The sequence below is a fragment of the Ipomoea nil genome, unplaced genomic scaffold (genome assembly GCF_001879475.1).
Source record: "Ipomoea nil cultivar Tokyo-kokei standard unplaced genomic scaffold, Asagao_1.1 scaffold2610, whole genome shotgun sequence".
In the NCBI taxonomy this organism is placed as follows: domain Eukaryota; kingdom Viridiplantae; phylum Streptophyta; class Magnoliopsida; order Solanales; family Convolvulaceae; genus Ipomoea; species Ipomoea nil.
The window spans coordinates 1,443,969-1,456,853 of NW_017619038.1; the positions used below are offsets into that span (position 1 = coordinate 1,443,969).

General features: G+C 31.3%; 1 protein-coding gene across 1 annotated transcript; it reads left to right on the plus strand.

The window, feature by feature from the left end:
• The first annotated feature begins 6,360 nt into the window (after positions 1–6,360).
• Positions 6,361–10,562, plus strand: LOC109154241 (protein SODIUM POTASSIUM ROOT DEFECTIVE 2-like). The gene is made up of 3 exons (XM_019302076.1): positions 6,361–7,076; positions 8,534–8,612; positions 10,088–10,562. Exons 1-3 carry the CDS (start codon positions 6,522–6,524, stop codon positions 10,351–10,353), a joined length of 900 nt encoding a protein of 299 aa, XP_019157621.1. The 5' UTR covers positions 6,361–6,521; the 3' UTR covers positions 10,354–10,562.
• Positions 10,563–12,885: the final 2,323 nt, after the last annotated feature.

The following is a 12,885-nucleotide window of genomic DNA, read 5'->3' on the forward strand; positions in this document are numbered from 1 at the left end:
AAACCACTATAGTCGAGGATAATTTTGTGTATTAACTCTCTATATATATATATAGATTTAAGATCATATGAGAACAAATCGTGTGCATCCATCAAATATTTTTTAATGGTCTAGATTAGATTAAGTGTGTGCGAACGCGCATTAAATGTGTGCAAACGCGGTTAAGTGTGTTTGCACACATTTAATTCGCGTTCGCACACACTTAATCTAATCTATACCATTAAAAAATATTAGATGGATGCACATGATATGTTCTCATGTTCTCACCTAAGCACATGTTCTCACTGGAACCCTACCCCTCTCTCTCTCTCTATATATATATATATATATATATATATATATATATATATATATATATATATATATATATGTCAATAAATGATTGAATGATTGATTATGCATGGAAAGAAAAATAAATTGATGTTTCTATAAATCAATAGACGTTAGGCATCACAGGTGATTTTTTTTTCCTTTCCTAATTGACGCATTTTATATTACTATTTTCTTTTAGAATTAAGGGTCGAATAGAACATCAAATTGTACACGATAATATAATTACGTTATTGAACTTAAAAAAAAATCTACAATTGAATCTCTAAATTAATAAATTTCACGCAATTCCTTCCATATGTAGGTTTTTAACAAGTCACCTCAAATTTAAAATGCTTTTAAAAAAAATTTTAAAAAAAGTATTTAAAAAAAAAAACAGGTCTTCTTCTCCGGCCAGAGAAGAAACATTCTTCGTCTCCATGGCCGGAGACGAAGAGTTCGTCTTTGGCCGGAGACGAAGACTTTTTTTTTTTTTTTTTAATTCTAAATAATTATTTTTTTAAAATTATTTTTTAAAAAATATTTTAAATTTAGGTTGACCTGTTAGAAACATGCAAATTGGTGGAATTGCATGAAATTGGCTAGTTTAGGAATTCAATTGTAGGTTTTTTAGATTCAGTGACCTAATTACATTATGGTGTGCAGTTCGATGGCCTATTTGACCTTTATTCATTTATTTTAAGAACAAGTTGAGATGAAAATATTATTACACGTTTCATTTGAGATGATTCTCATGCAAGATCAATTGTACAGTTGGTCTTGCTTGTGTGAGATCGTGTGATATGAAGCACAATAATTTTTAATAAAGATGCACTACTTTTCTATAGATCAAAGTGAATATTAGGGGGTGATTTTAAGTTGATAAAAGATATAGTATAACTCTAATTTTAATGAAAAATGCTTTCCACCCTTACAATTATCACTCTCAGATTAATAAAAAACAAAATTATTTATTTTCATAGATTATTTGTGAATTGACTGATCGAGTTAATAAATAATTAATATATTAGTGTATCCAATAAAAAGAATACACATATGAGAATGACTAAGCCTAATAGCTAGTGGTAATTGTACGGATAAAAAGAGTTGGTATGATCAATGGATAGTAAGTATGACATATAAAATGTGACATAATGAATATAAAACAACGGTGAATCTATATGAAATTGTCTTACTTGAGATGAATTTCAAATATGTAATGCTTTTTCTTTTTTCTTTCATAACAATGTAATACTTTTTTATAATCGAGTTAATGAGTATTTTCATTGAAAAGTATTATTTATTCTTTAATAAGCATTAGCCAAAATATAATATATTTTTTTTGTAATACTTATTGATATATAAAAATATTATGGATCGGAGTAATTTTTTATTAAAAAATATTATATATTTGAACATCTATTTTATGTTACTTTACATAAACTTCTGTGAGGAAGCGAAATATATACGTCGGTAGTACAAGTGTTGGGTGCAAATGTCATACATATTCATTGGGAAATGCAAGGCAGATCCATTGGCAGTGAACTCCATATTCATCTGGATAAACCTGTTGATGAATTGAATTATGAAGAGCACATAGGAAGGAATGCGTGTCAGATAATTATTTAACCGTTGTATTGTCTCATAGTCAATCAAATTTCAAATTTAATTACCATTTTATTTATAGTACATATATTTATTTAAGATTAAATTCATTTGCAGAACTGTACTGTAGAGTGTAGGCCACGTTCTGAAAATGAAATTATTATTATTATTTTTTTGATTAAACATCTGATGACCACAATGAAGCCAAACGCACTCTTAGGAAACTGTCACTGATTCTTGCAGGGAATCTTCTCCATGAGTGTCACCCTCTCCCCCACTCTCTTAGGAAAAAGTTTATGTCCCCATAACATACTTAGGGTGTGTTTGGTTGGTGGGTTTTGCCCATAGCAATGGGTATGAAAGTGATTGTTGTTGTTTGGTTGATAGGTTTTTAGAACACTACTATGGGTTTCGAATACTTCATCAATTGAAAAACTCATACCCAAATACAATAAGGGTTTCATTCCCTTATTCATTTTCAAGCACTCCTATTAGTAATCATTCCCATTCCACCCTACTACCAAACATGTTAAATACTTTCACCAAAACCCATTACCATTACCAAGTATTTGATACTCATTCCGATTCCGATTCCTATGATGGGTATCGGAATTAGAATGAATATCAAATACTTGGTAATGACAATAGGTTTTGGTGAAAGTATTTAACATGTTTGGTAGTAGGGTGGAATCAGACGTTATGCCATGGAACTGTGTTCACCATTCATGGTGAACACGGTTCTAACGGTGTTAATACACCGTTATCTTTTTTTTTTTTTTTTTAATTAATTGCGTGACTTTTCTTCTTTATTTTCACATTTTGCGGTTTCACTTTAATTTGATGTGAACAAAGATTTCGGACATTCATAAATTATGAATTCATGCCTGCACATTCACTTTGGAACCATGCCTACACATTCCCGTCCGAAATCACGGAAATTCATAAATTATGAATCCATGGCTGCACATTCACTTTGGAACCATGCCTACACATTCACTTTGGAACCATGAGATTATGAATTTTCTGTTATAAGATTATGAATTTTCTGTTATAAGATTATGAATTTTCAGTTATGAGATTATGAATTTTCTGTTATGCGATTATGAATTTTCTGTTATGAGATTATGAATTTTCATTACATTCATAATTTCGGACATTCATAAATTATGAATTCATGCCTGCACATTCACTTTGGAACCATGCCTACATATTCCCGTCTGAAATCACGGACATTCATAAATTATGAATCCATGCCTGCACATTCACTTTGGAACCATGCCTACACATTCACTTTGGAACCATGAGATTATGAATTTTCTGTTATAAGATTATGAATTTTTTGTTATGAGATTATGAATTTTTAGTTGTGAGATTATGAATTTTCTGTTATGCGATTATGAATTTTCTGTTATGAGATTATGAATTTTCATAAAATTCATAATATCATAACAGAAAATTCATAATTTGATCAAACGCGCGCCGTTAACTCCACATCCGCGATTTTTTTTTTTTTTTTTTTTTGGGCCTAAAAACGACGTCGTTTTGTCTTGTGTTCACCATTCTCGGTGAACACGATTCCATGGCATAATTTGCGGGGTGGAATGTGAATGGTTACTAGTAGTAGTGCTTGAGAATGGGTAAGAGAATGAAACCCTTATTTTATTTGGGTATAAGTTTTTCAATTGATGGGGTATTCGAAACTCATAGTAGTGTTCTAAAAACCTATCAACCAAACAATAATAATCACTTCCGTACCCATTCCTATGGGCAAAACCCACCAACCAAACACACCCTTAGTTTATCAGTCAATTTTAGTTTATTTAATTATTATTAGTTGTTTGATTTGATTAAACAATTAATATATGTTTGATTAATTATTTTTGTTTTTATTTTTTTTGTTTAATGTTTTGCTTTTTAGTTTGGTTAAAGCATTCACTTTTTACTGTTTAGGATTTAATATGAAGTATTTTTTTTTCATAAATGCACTTTATATTAAAGTTGGAGAAAATTATCATCATAATGTCATTACATTTTAATATGAGAATTGAATTTGGAACATTGTAGTTATCGAACTAACTGTTCGACAAACTTGGACGTGGGTCGTTCCCTTACACAATTTATTCTTTATATATGGGAGAGAAAACCTATGATTTTGAGCTAGTATTTTAACGAATTCTGACTGTCTTCTATTTTAGATTTGGTTAGAAGAATCAAATTAATGTGACAAAAATAATATTTGAGAGCCAAATACAAAAATAACTATATAGTTTTGTGACTAAAAATAAAAATAATTCTATATTTATGACTTATATTTTTGTGTTAATACACCATGGATTTGCCCTCATTTTACCAGTTGCTCATCCTCATGCTTTGATATTGTTGGAATTTGTGTGTTCATGTGGAGAGAGAGAGCAGGGGAGACAAAAAAAAACATTTCAAGAAATTAAGTGGTATATATATATATATATATATATATATATATATATATATATATATATATATATATATATATATATATAGGGGGTTCAATAATATATTAAAAGAATATATATCTTGGCTGGATAAATAGTGAGCATGTGAAGTTGAATATTGGGTAGAGCATCAATTCCCTTCCTTTAATGAAGCTGTGACACCACCCCCACATCCCCCACCCCCTCCCCCTCCCCTCCACCAAGAGAAGACAACAAAAAAAAAAAAAAAAAAAAATAATAATAATAATAATAGAATAAAAGAACCCCAAAAGAAAATTTGTTCATTATACATTAAAAAGGAAAATTCTTTTATACTAAGACAACAACTTTGATATAAAACACGGTAACATTTATGTAATATTAAAATAAATTTTAATAGTTCAGATGGAAATAAATTTTAATAGTTCAGTTGATTCCATCAGGACAAGGGTGGGAGTCTAGGTACTGACCAAAAACTCGTAATTTATCTTTTCCAGGGACCTCAAGCGTAAGTAGGTATAGATTTGATCTTATTGCTGTGAGCATTAATATACAAAATGCATAAGCTAAGTATGAATTTGACTTTGTCGTGGGCATTAATATACAAGGTTTTGAGATTAGAGCCTATTGCGTATTGATTAGTTGAGACACAAGAAGAGTATACGATATAATATATTATTAAAATAATTTTCAATAATATCAAGTAGTATTGAAAACTATTTAAGAAAGAGTGATCACTTATACTAAAAAATTTAATATTAACTTGAAGTAAGATGTTTTTTTTTTGTTCTTTTTTTAGTACTATTGACTTTATTACAAGGTAGTAACCGGGATTCAATCCTATGACCTTCCCTCAAAGAGAGCAGGTGCCATCTAAACTTGAAATAAGATGTTTGTTACTTATAAGAGAAAATGTAATATTTTAAAGAAAAATGTAATAATACTTTTATATCAAAATATAAAAGTATTAAATTTTTCTTTAAAAGTATTACATTTTATTCCTGATTAGTATTATTTTTCAATATAAATATTACAATTTCCAGTATGAGTATTATATTTAATTTTCATCTTGACCCTAATTTTACGAATAAGGATATATAGCGTACGATCTCATACAAAATTTTCTCTCTTAAAATATGATATCATAGCGTTTTATATCAGCATTGCAGCCCATGCATCGGCAGGATGGATATATTCGTACATTAAAAAAAATGCTAAAATGTTGACACTCGTCAATATTTTGATTTACATTAGATACTTTTACATTATATAAGATAGTATATGAGCCTCGTAAAGGTAACGGATACTAACTATTGGTACAAGAATTGACACATCATACATAATTTATTAGATACATACATCAAATACTCTGTATATTACGTACATTTTTGTTGCATTTTATATGTGATATTACTTCAAGATATAGCTCAATTAGTTAATCATCTCAAATTAAATTTATAAACTTTGTTTTATTAACCATCATAATATGCATGGTTTAAATGTATAAGTATTTAGAAGTTTCTAGGCCATTTGAGTCACATTTCGCGATTTACCACCTTCATTTGTCTTCTGAGTAGGAGCAGTAATAAGTTAAACTTATTTTATATGCTGTCACATTTACTAGGAGTTAAACCAATTTTTATTTTATTCGTATATGTTTACTAAGATTTTTGTGTAAATTAAAAGTTTGGAATTTCTGCTTCAAAAAAAAAAAAATAAATTGGAATTTTATGTTTGATGTAGTAAATACGTTGTGATTCACCAAATACATCTAAATTTGTGATATCAAATCGTAGACGAGTCTTTCTAATAGTATGTTTGTTGGTTTAAGTTTAAGCTTGAATAATAACGAAGTGTGGTTGGAGATACGTGTGACCATATAGGCATAGGGGAGATCGGGGGCTCCGTTGATTCTCCATGTGTGTTAATAATTTTTATGTGTTTTTATTTTTACCATGGAGTGACCAATTAATTAAGTATTTTAATTTATTGCAACGTTAAGTTTTTGGTGTAAGGCTTAAAACCATAGAAAGGAAGGTGGGTTTAGATGAGAGAAGAGCTTTGCAGCAATATAATCTCCATTGCTCCAAAAGCTTTAATTTGATTCAGATTCCCCATCTCCATCGTCTCTATCTTCTCTTCTCTTCTCTTCCGCACATGAAGGGAATCGATATATTCTGCGCCTCCCAAGCTGCCACCGCCATCCGCTCTACCATGGAAGAGATAACCGCCGCCGCTTCCTCCTCCGCAATCCAACTCGGCGGCGGAGGCAGAGCCATCGACCGCTTCAACCCTATCATCACGGACTCCAGGCGACGAACCGCTCCGGTCCCAAAACCTCCGGCGCCGAACGCTGGCGGTGTTGGCAAGACAAAGAAGGATAAGAGCAAGAGTATTAAGAGTAATAATAAGAAGAAGAATCCTCGGAAGCCGGCGGCGGGTGAGGAAAGCGGCGGCGCGTGGAGGTGTACTAAACCGGGCGGTTTTATCACGCCGCAGAGCTCTTCCAGGTACCTTCTGAATGAGAATGAGGACAATAAAGATTATTTCCTGGACGTGCTTTCGGATTTCGACCCGATTCTGAAGTTGGATGATCCGAATAACCATATCAAAAATCTCCAACAACTTTCCGATCAATCCGGTTCTTCTCACACTCCACTGCCTCCTCTTCCTTCTTCTTCTCCCCTGCCTCCCTCTGGCTCCACAGATCAGGTAAAATTTTACATTTTTTTAATACATAAATTTCTTAATTTAAATCAGACTAATTTTAATGATATTAATTTCGAGATTATCTTTGTTTTTACATGTTCATATTACTAGATCATTAAAACTAAAATCTTCTCATATTTAGGATACTATAGTTATGATTTTTGAATTCTATTAATATTTCTTTTACGACTAGCATTTTGTATGCTTAATGCGTAAAAATTCATATAATTTTTTTTATTAATATTTCTTTCATGATATATATTATGATATTTTGTTATCTAATAGCTAGTCACATTAAATTTATTTATTGAGTTAATTTCATTTTTGGTCATAGATTTATAGGCGACAGTATATTTAAGTCATTTTTTATCATAACATCAACTTTTGATCCTAGAGTTATTGTAGCATAACCATTTTTGATCATTTATTAACAAACCAGTTTAAATCATTTAATACAAGGACATTTCGATCTTCAATTGTGGAATTTTTGAAAAAAAATACACATTAAAAATATAGATTCAAATTAAAGATTCAAATTATTGTCAAATAAATTTTTATCAAATTAAATTATAAAATAATTTAAAATAATAAAGATTAAACTCTTGAGGGGTGAAACTCATGGAATTGAAAGCAGAGGAGTACAACTTTGTCTTGTCCTTTTATTACTGTATGTTTTATTTTTATGTATTAAAATAATATAATTTTATATGTAAACGACCTGGTTGTGTGTACGGGTAGTTGGATCATGTTCCATGTTCTTGTCTAATCTTTTCCTTTCATATTGTTATGGACAAAATTTACTTTATACCTTTTACTAAAAATAAAATATTCTATTGGAATATGGCAAAGTTACATATAAATCAACTCTTATAAAGTATTTATAATTTTTAAAATTCATTTTTTTTGGTATTTAATTGTACTTTTGATATAATATCCAAATTAAATCTCGTTAATCGAATCAGACACATATAGATATAATGCAATAGAGTTACAGAAGAAGTATTTTTTTTTCTATTATGTCGGTTAATTTATTATAAAACTTTTTGTTGGGTGTAAACCATGAGGTGTTTTGGATCTATCTCCGTTCGTCTTTTGATCCGAGTCCACCCAACTAATTCTCGTTCGCTCCAAGTTACACCGGAACTGGCCCAATTAGTTAATTACTAATTTTCTTTTCATTTTTCACTTTCATGTATTGAACTTAGGCATGCATTAAACAAACATCCCAAAAAATAGCCGCAACAGTAAAAGTAAAATTTACCATTACTGCCCTCACCCCACCCCCTCAAATTCCCAAATTCCCTTTTTGGCTAGTAAAAAGTTTTGCAGTGACAAAGAGAAGACACTGAGGTTTGTTGGAATCATAAAGTTGGGGTTTAGTTGTTATGAACAGTGGAGTGGAGTGGTCCAAAACAGAAGAGAAGAGATAATGGTTGCATTGAATGAATTTGTTGTTGCAGGTGGTTGTTGTTCTTAGGGTTTCACTCCATTGCAGAGGATGTGAGAGAAAGATGAGAAAACACATCTCTAGAATGCAAGGTATGTTTTTTGAAATTGATGTCATTAAAGCTTAATTAAAAGTAAGAATTAAACACTACTACAATGTTGGATTTGGTCAACTTTAATTTCAATTGATCCAGACAACTCCAACTAAGTTGGTCGAACAATTGTCTAGGTAACCACAATGTTCTAATAAATTTAAATAAATTAATGTAGAACTGTCTATTGATTTTCTTGGTTGAGCCGACTAGGTAAATTATTTTATGGACTCGGTTCCACCTTGCAAGGTGGACTTGGATTAAAAAATACACAATTACATACATGTTCACAATTTACATATTGAATGTTCATAATTTACATACTAATTGTAAAAATTGTGAACATCTAGTATGTAAATTGTGAACATTCAATATGTAAATTGTAAATTTTAGACCTGGGTCAACCTTGCAAGGTGAATCTGGGTCTATGGTATAACTGTTGTTCAACTACTAAAAACCTAGGATGATTTACCTTCTTGTGTTCGGCAAATTATGCCCTGGACCCGTGTCCACATTGAATTGTGGACACGGGTCCAAAACGACGTCGTTTTTTAAAAAAAAACGCGTCATTTAGTTTAAAAAAAAAATCGCGCGCGTTTTGCCGTTAACGGCGTTAACGGCGTTATTTTTTTTTTGGATTATGAATGTACAGTTATGCCGTTATGAATATACAGTTATGCAATTATGAAATTATGAACACAGAGCTCTAACATTATGAACTTACAATTATGAACATATATAGTGATAAAATTATGACCATGAAGCTTTAAAATTGTGAATATAGAGCTTCGAAGATTATGAATGTACAGTTATGGAGTTATGAATGTACAGTTATAGAGTTATGAATCTACAGTTATAGAGTTATGAATCTACAGTTATGAGATTATGAATCTACAGTATGGAATTATGAATGTACAGTAATTGATCGAATTATGAACAAAGAGCTCTAACATTATGAACTTACAATTATGAACATATAGTGATAAAATTATGAACATAGAGCTCTAAAATTGTGAACATAGAGCTTCGAAAATTATGAATGTACAATTATGGAGTTATGAATGTACAGTTATGGAGTTATGAATGTACAGTTATAGAGTTATGAACGTACAGTTATGGAGTTATGAATGTGTAGTTATTAACATATATTAATAAAATTATGAACATATACTCTTACAATGAAGTGGTCTGAAATTTAAAAAAAAAAAAAAAAAAAAAAAAAGGAGATAACAGTGCCTAACGGCACTGTTACCTGTGTCCAGCAAGCATGCTGGACACGGGTCCAACGCATAACGATTGCTTGTGTTCTTTGCTGGCTAGGGTCACAAGGCGGGCTTCACTAATAGTGTACTAATGCCAGTAAAGTCATAAAATCGATTAAACTTTTTGAGATCACTCGCTCATCCAATATAATTGAGATTCAACAATTATGCCATATTTAAATTTCTTATATGGTTGTTCCAATGTTAAAAACAGGGGTATCATCTTTCAACATAGACTTTGCAGCTAAGAAGGTGACAGTGGTGGGGGATGTAACACCATTAGGAGTTCTAGCAAGCATATCCAAGGTGAAGAACGCACAACTCTGGTCGCCGGCGGTGGCCGGATCTTCCATTCCGGCGGCGGTTAGCCTGAGCAACTCAAGTTCCAAGACTGCTAAGCCGGCGGCGGTGGCAACACCAACAACTAATGAAAATATGGAAAATATTTCAAGAAATATTCAGCTGATTTCAATGAATTAGAGTTTTATTGGGCTTTATATTGTTCGGTCTTTGGGTGTAGATGAAGATATTTTAGTAGGGTGCCATTATTTGGCTTGGTGGGTGGATTAGGATTTTGTGTTTATTGGTAGGTTTGAGCATTGAAGGTGAAACTCTTTCAAATGTTTGTATTTAATCAGTTCAAATTTTTAAGACTTGAAAAGATTAAGTATTTACCATTGTTGTAAAAATAGGTCTATGTGGCTGCTTAGCCGCTCTTAGGCCGAGGCGATTTCAGCTCAAAGAGACTTTTAATTGGTTTGGCGACTAATTGACAGATTAGGTGCCCTAAGCGCCGAGTTTGGCGCCTAACTCGATCAAGTTGAGCACTTAACTTGGTTGAGTTGGTGGCCAACTCGACCGAGTTAGCACTCGACTCCGGTGAGTGATTTTTTTTTTCCTGCTCGGCAACTCCTCTTCTATATTCTTACAGTCATTGCATGTACTCAACGTCTCAACTAACCATCTAACATATGCAGTTGACTAGTTTGGGGATTATAACAGTCTAACAACTCCCAACCTTGAGTAAGAAAAGTAGAGACAATATACTCAGATTACTCGGCTGCATAGACGCTCTAGGCACTAGGCACCCGACTTGTGCCTGCGCCTTCTACAACATTGGTATTTACATATTTGAAGTATTGTAGGTTAAAATGAATCTTTAAAAAAAAATGAACTTGTGGTATACTAAAAATGAACCTTTAGTATATTAAAAATGAACATGAACCTTTTTTTTTTTTTTTTTTTTTTTAGTACTACTGACTCTGTACTCGAATTTCTCGGCTGCCTAGACGCTCTAAGCACTAGGCACCCGACTTGCGCCTAGCGCCCTACAACATTGGTATTTACATATTTGAAGTATTGGAGGTACATATTTGAAGTATTGGAGGTTAAAATGAATCTTCAAAAAAATGAACATGAATGTTGTTTTAGTACTAGAAGCACGAATAGTCAATGCCCCTATAATGAGATTCAAACCTGAGACCTCTAATTTGAAAAATCACAGCTATGTCACTTAACCACAAAGCCTTTAGCAAAATAAACATAAATGTTAGGGATTCACATTGTAATGATCATGGTTCGCGGTACAATGATTGGTCACAATACCTAGACATAATATTCTCAACTCTATCTTTTATTTATTTTGACAATTCAGGTTTTTCGCCTTCGTTGGACTATATAACTTTTAAATTTATTTTTATTTCTATTAGCGGTGAAGTTAATCAATTCATGATACCAAGTGAATAGAAACTGCATCCCAAATGTTCTGTCGGATCGGGGTGTGGGGAGCCTTTAGGGTTGGGGTTCAGCCTTTTGAAAGAATAGAAACTGCATCAAGAGAGAATGTTCAAAAATGGAGAAAAATGTATTTTCCTTAAATAATTAATACTCATAAACTAATCGACTATACTTAATTAATTACATGAAATATTCGGACATAATTTCTACACCAAGTTACTACATTTTGCATGCAATCATTATTCTATGGACCATGGTCTACACATTTGTGTGAACCATAAATAAAAAGTATATTTTTAATATATTAAAAATATATTATTTGTATACGTAAAGTACATTAATTGAATGTACATGACTTTTTATATATTATCAAATAATGTACATTCAGTATACAAATAATATATTTTTAATAAATTAAAAATGTATATTGCATTCATGGTTCACACAACTATGTGGACCATGGTCGCACAATAATGAACCAATAATTTACCTTTTGCATGTGCTTGGGCTGGATGTAATGTTTGGATGAAGATAAGAGTTGTAAATTTGGCTTGTAATGCTTTAAGATTGTATTCGAAATTCTAAACTCTATCACTAAATTAAATAATTAATTATTTATCAAATGATGAATTATAATTAATAATTAAGTCACTAATAATGTATATTCGTACACTTAATTGCACTTGTTTAATTTTAAGAAAATCCTTAATTAATTAGCTCAAAGAATTGTTGTTGGCAATTCCATAGATTGCATTTATTCTTAATTTAAAAAATACATTTTTTATAAATAAAACATAGAAAACTAACGAAAAAGAAACAAATCCGACCTTCCGGATTCAAACTAGCAACCTAAGGATTTCAGACGACTACTAACCACTACAATCCTTCGCTCTATCAACTAAGCTAAGATCGGATGTGTTATTTTGTTTACAACGAAAGCTATATAATATAAATTAAACCGTTCAAAATAGTTCATAAAAACGTAATCAGGCCATAACTTAAAAGAACACAATTAACTCTCTAAACAAGTCAAATTTATGCAATTAAATCAAAAATAATAGAACTAATTTCACTTTTGGTCCCACGACTTTAGAGGTTCTATCATTTTTGGTGCACAAATTTAAATTTTTTCAATTTTGGTGTCTAACTTTGTTATTTTTATCAATTTTGGTCCTTTCGACCAAATTGGCTGCGAAATATTGCCGGATTTTACATTTTAGGGGCAAAATCGTCATCCCAAGGAAAGATATTCAATATCTAAACAAAAGAAAAATC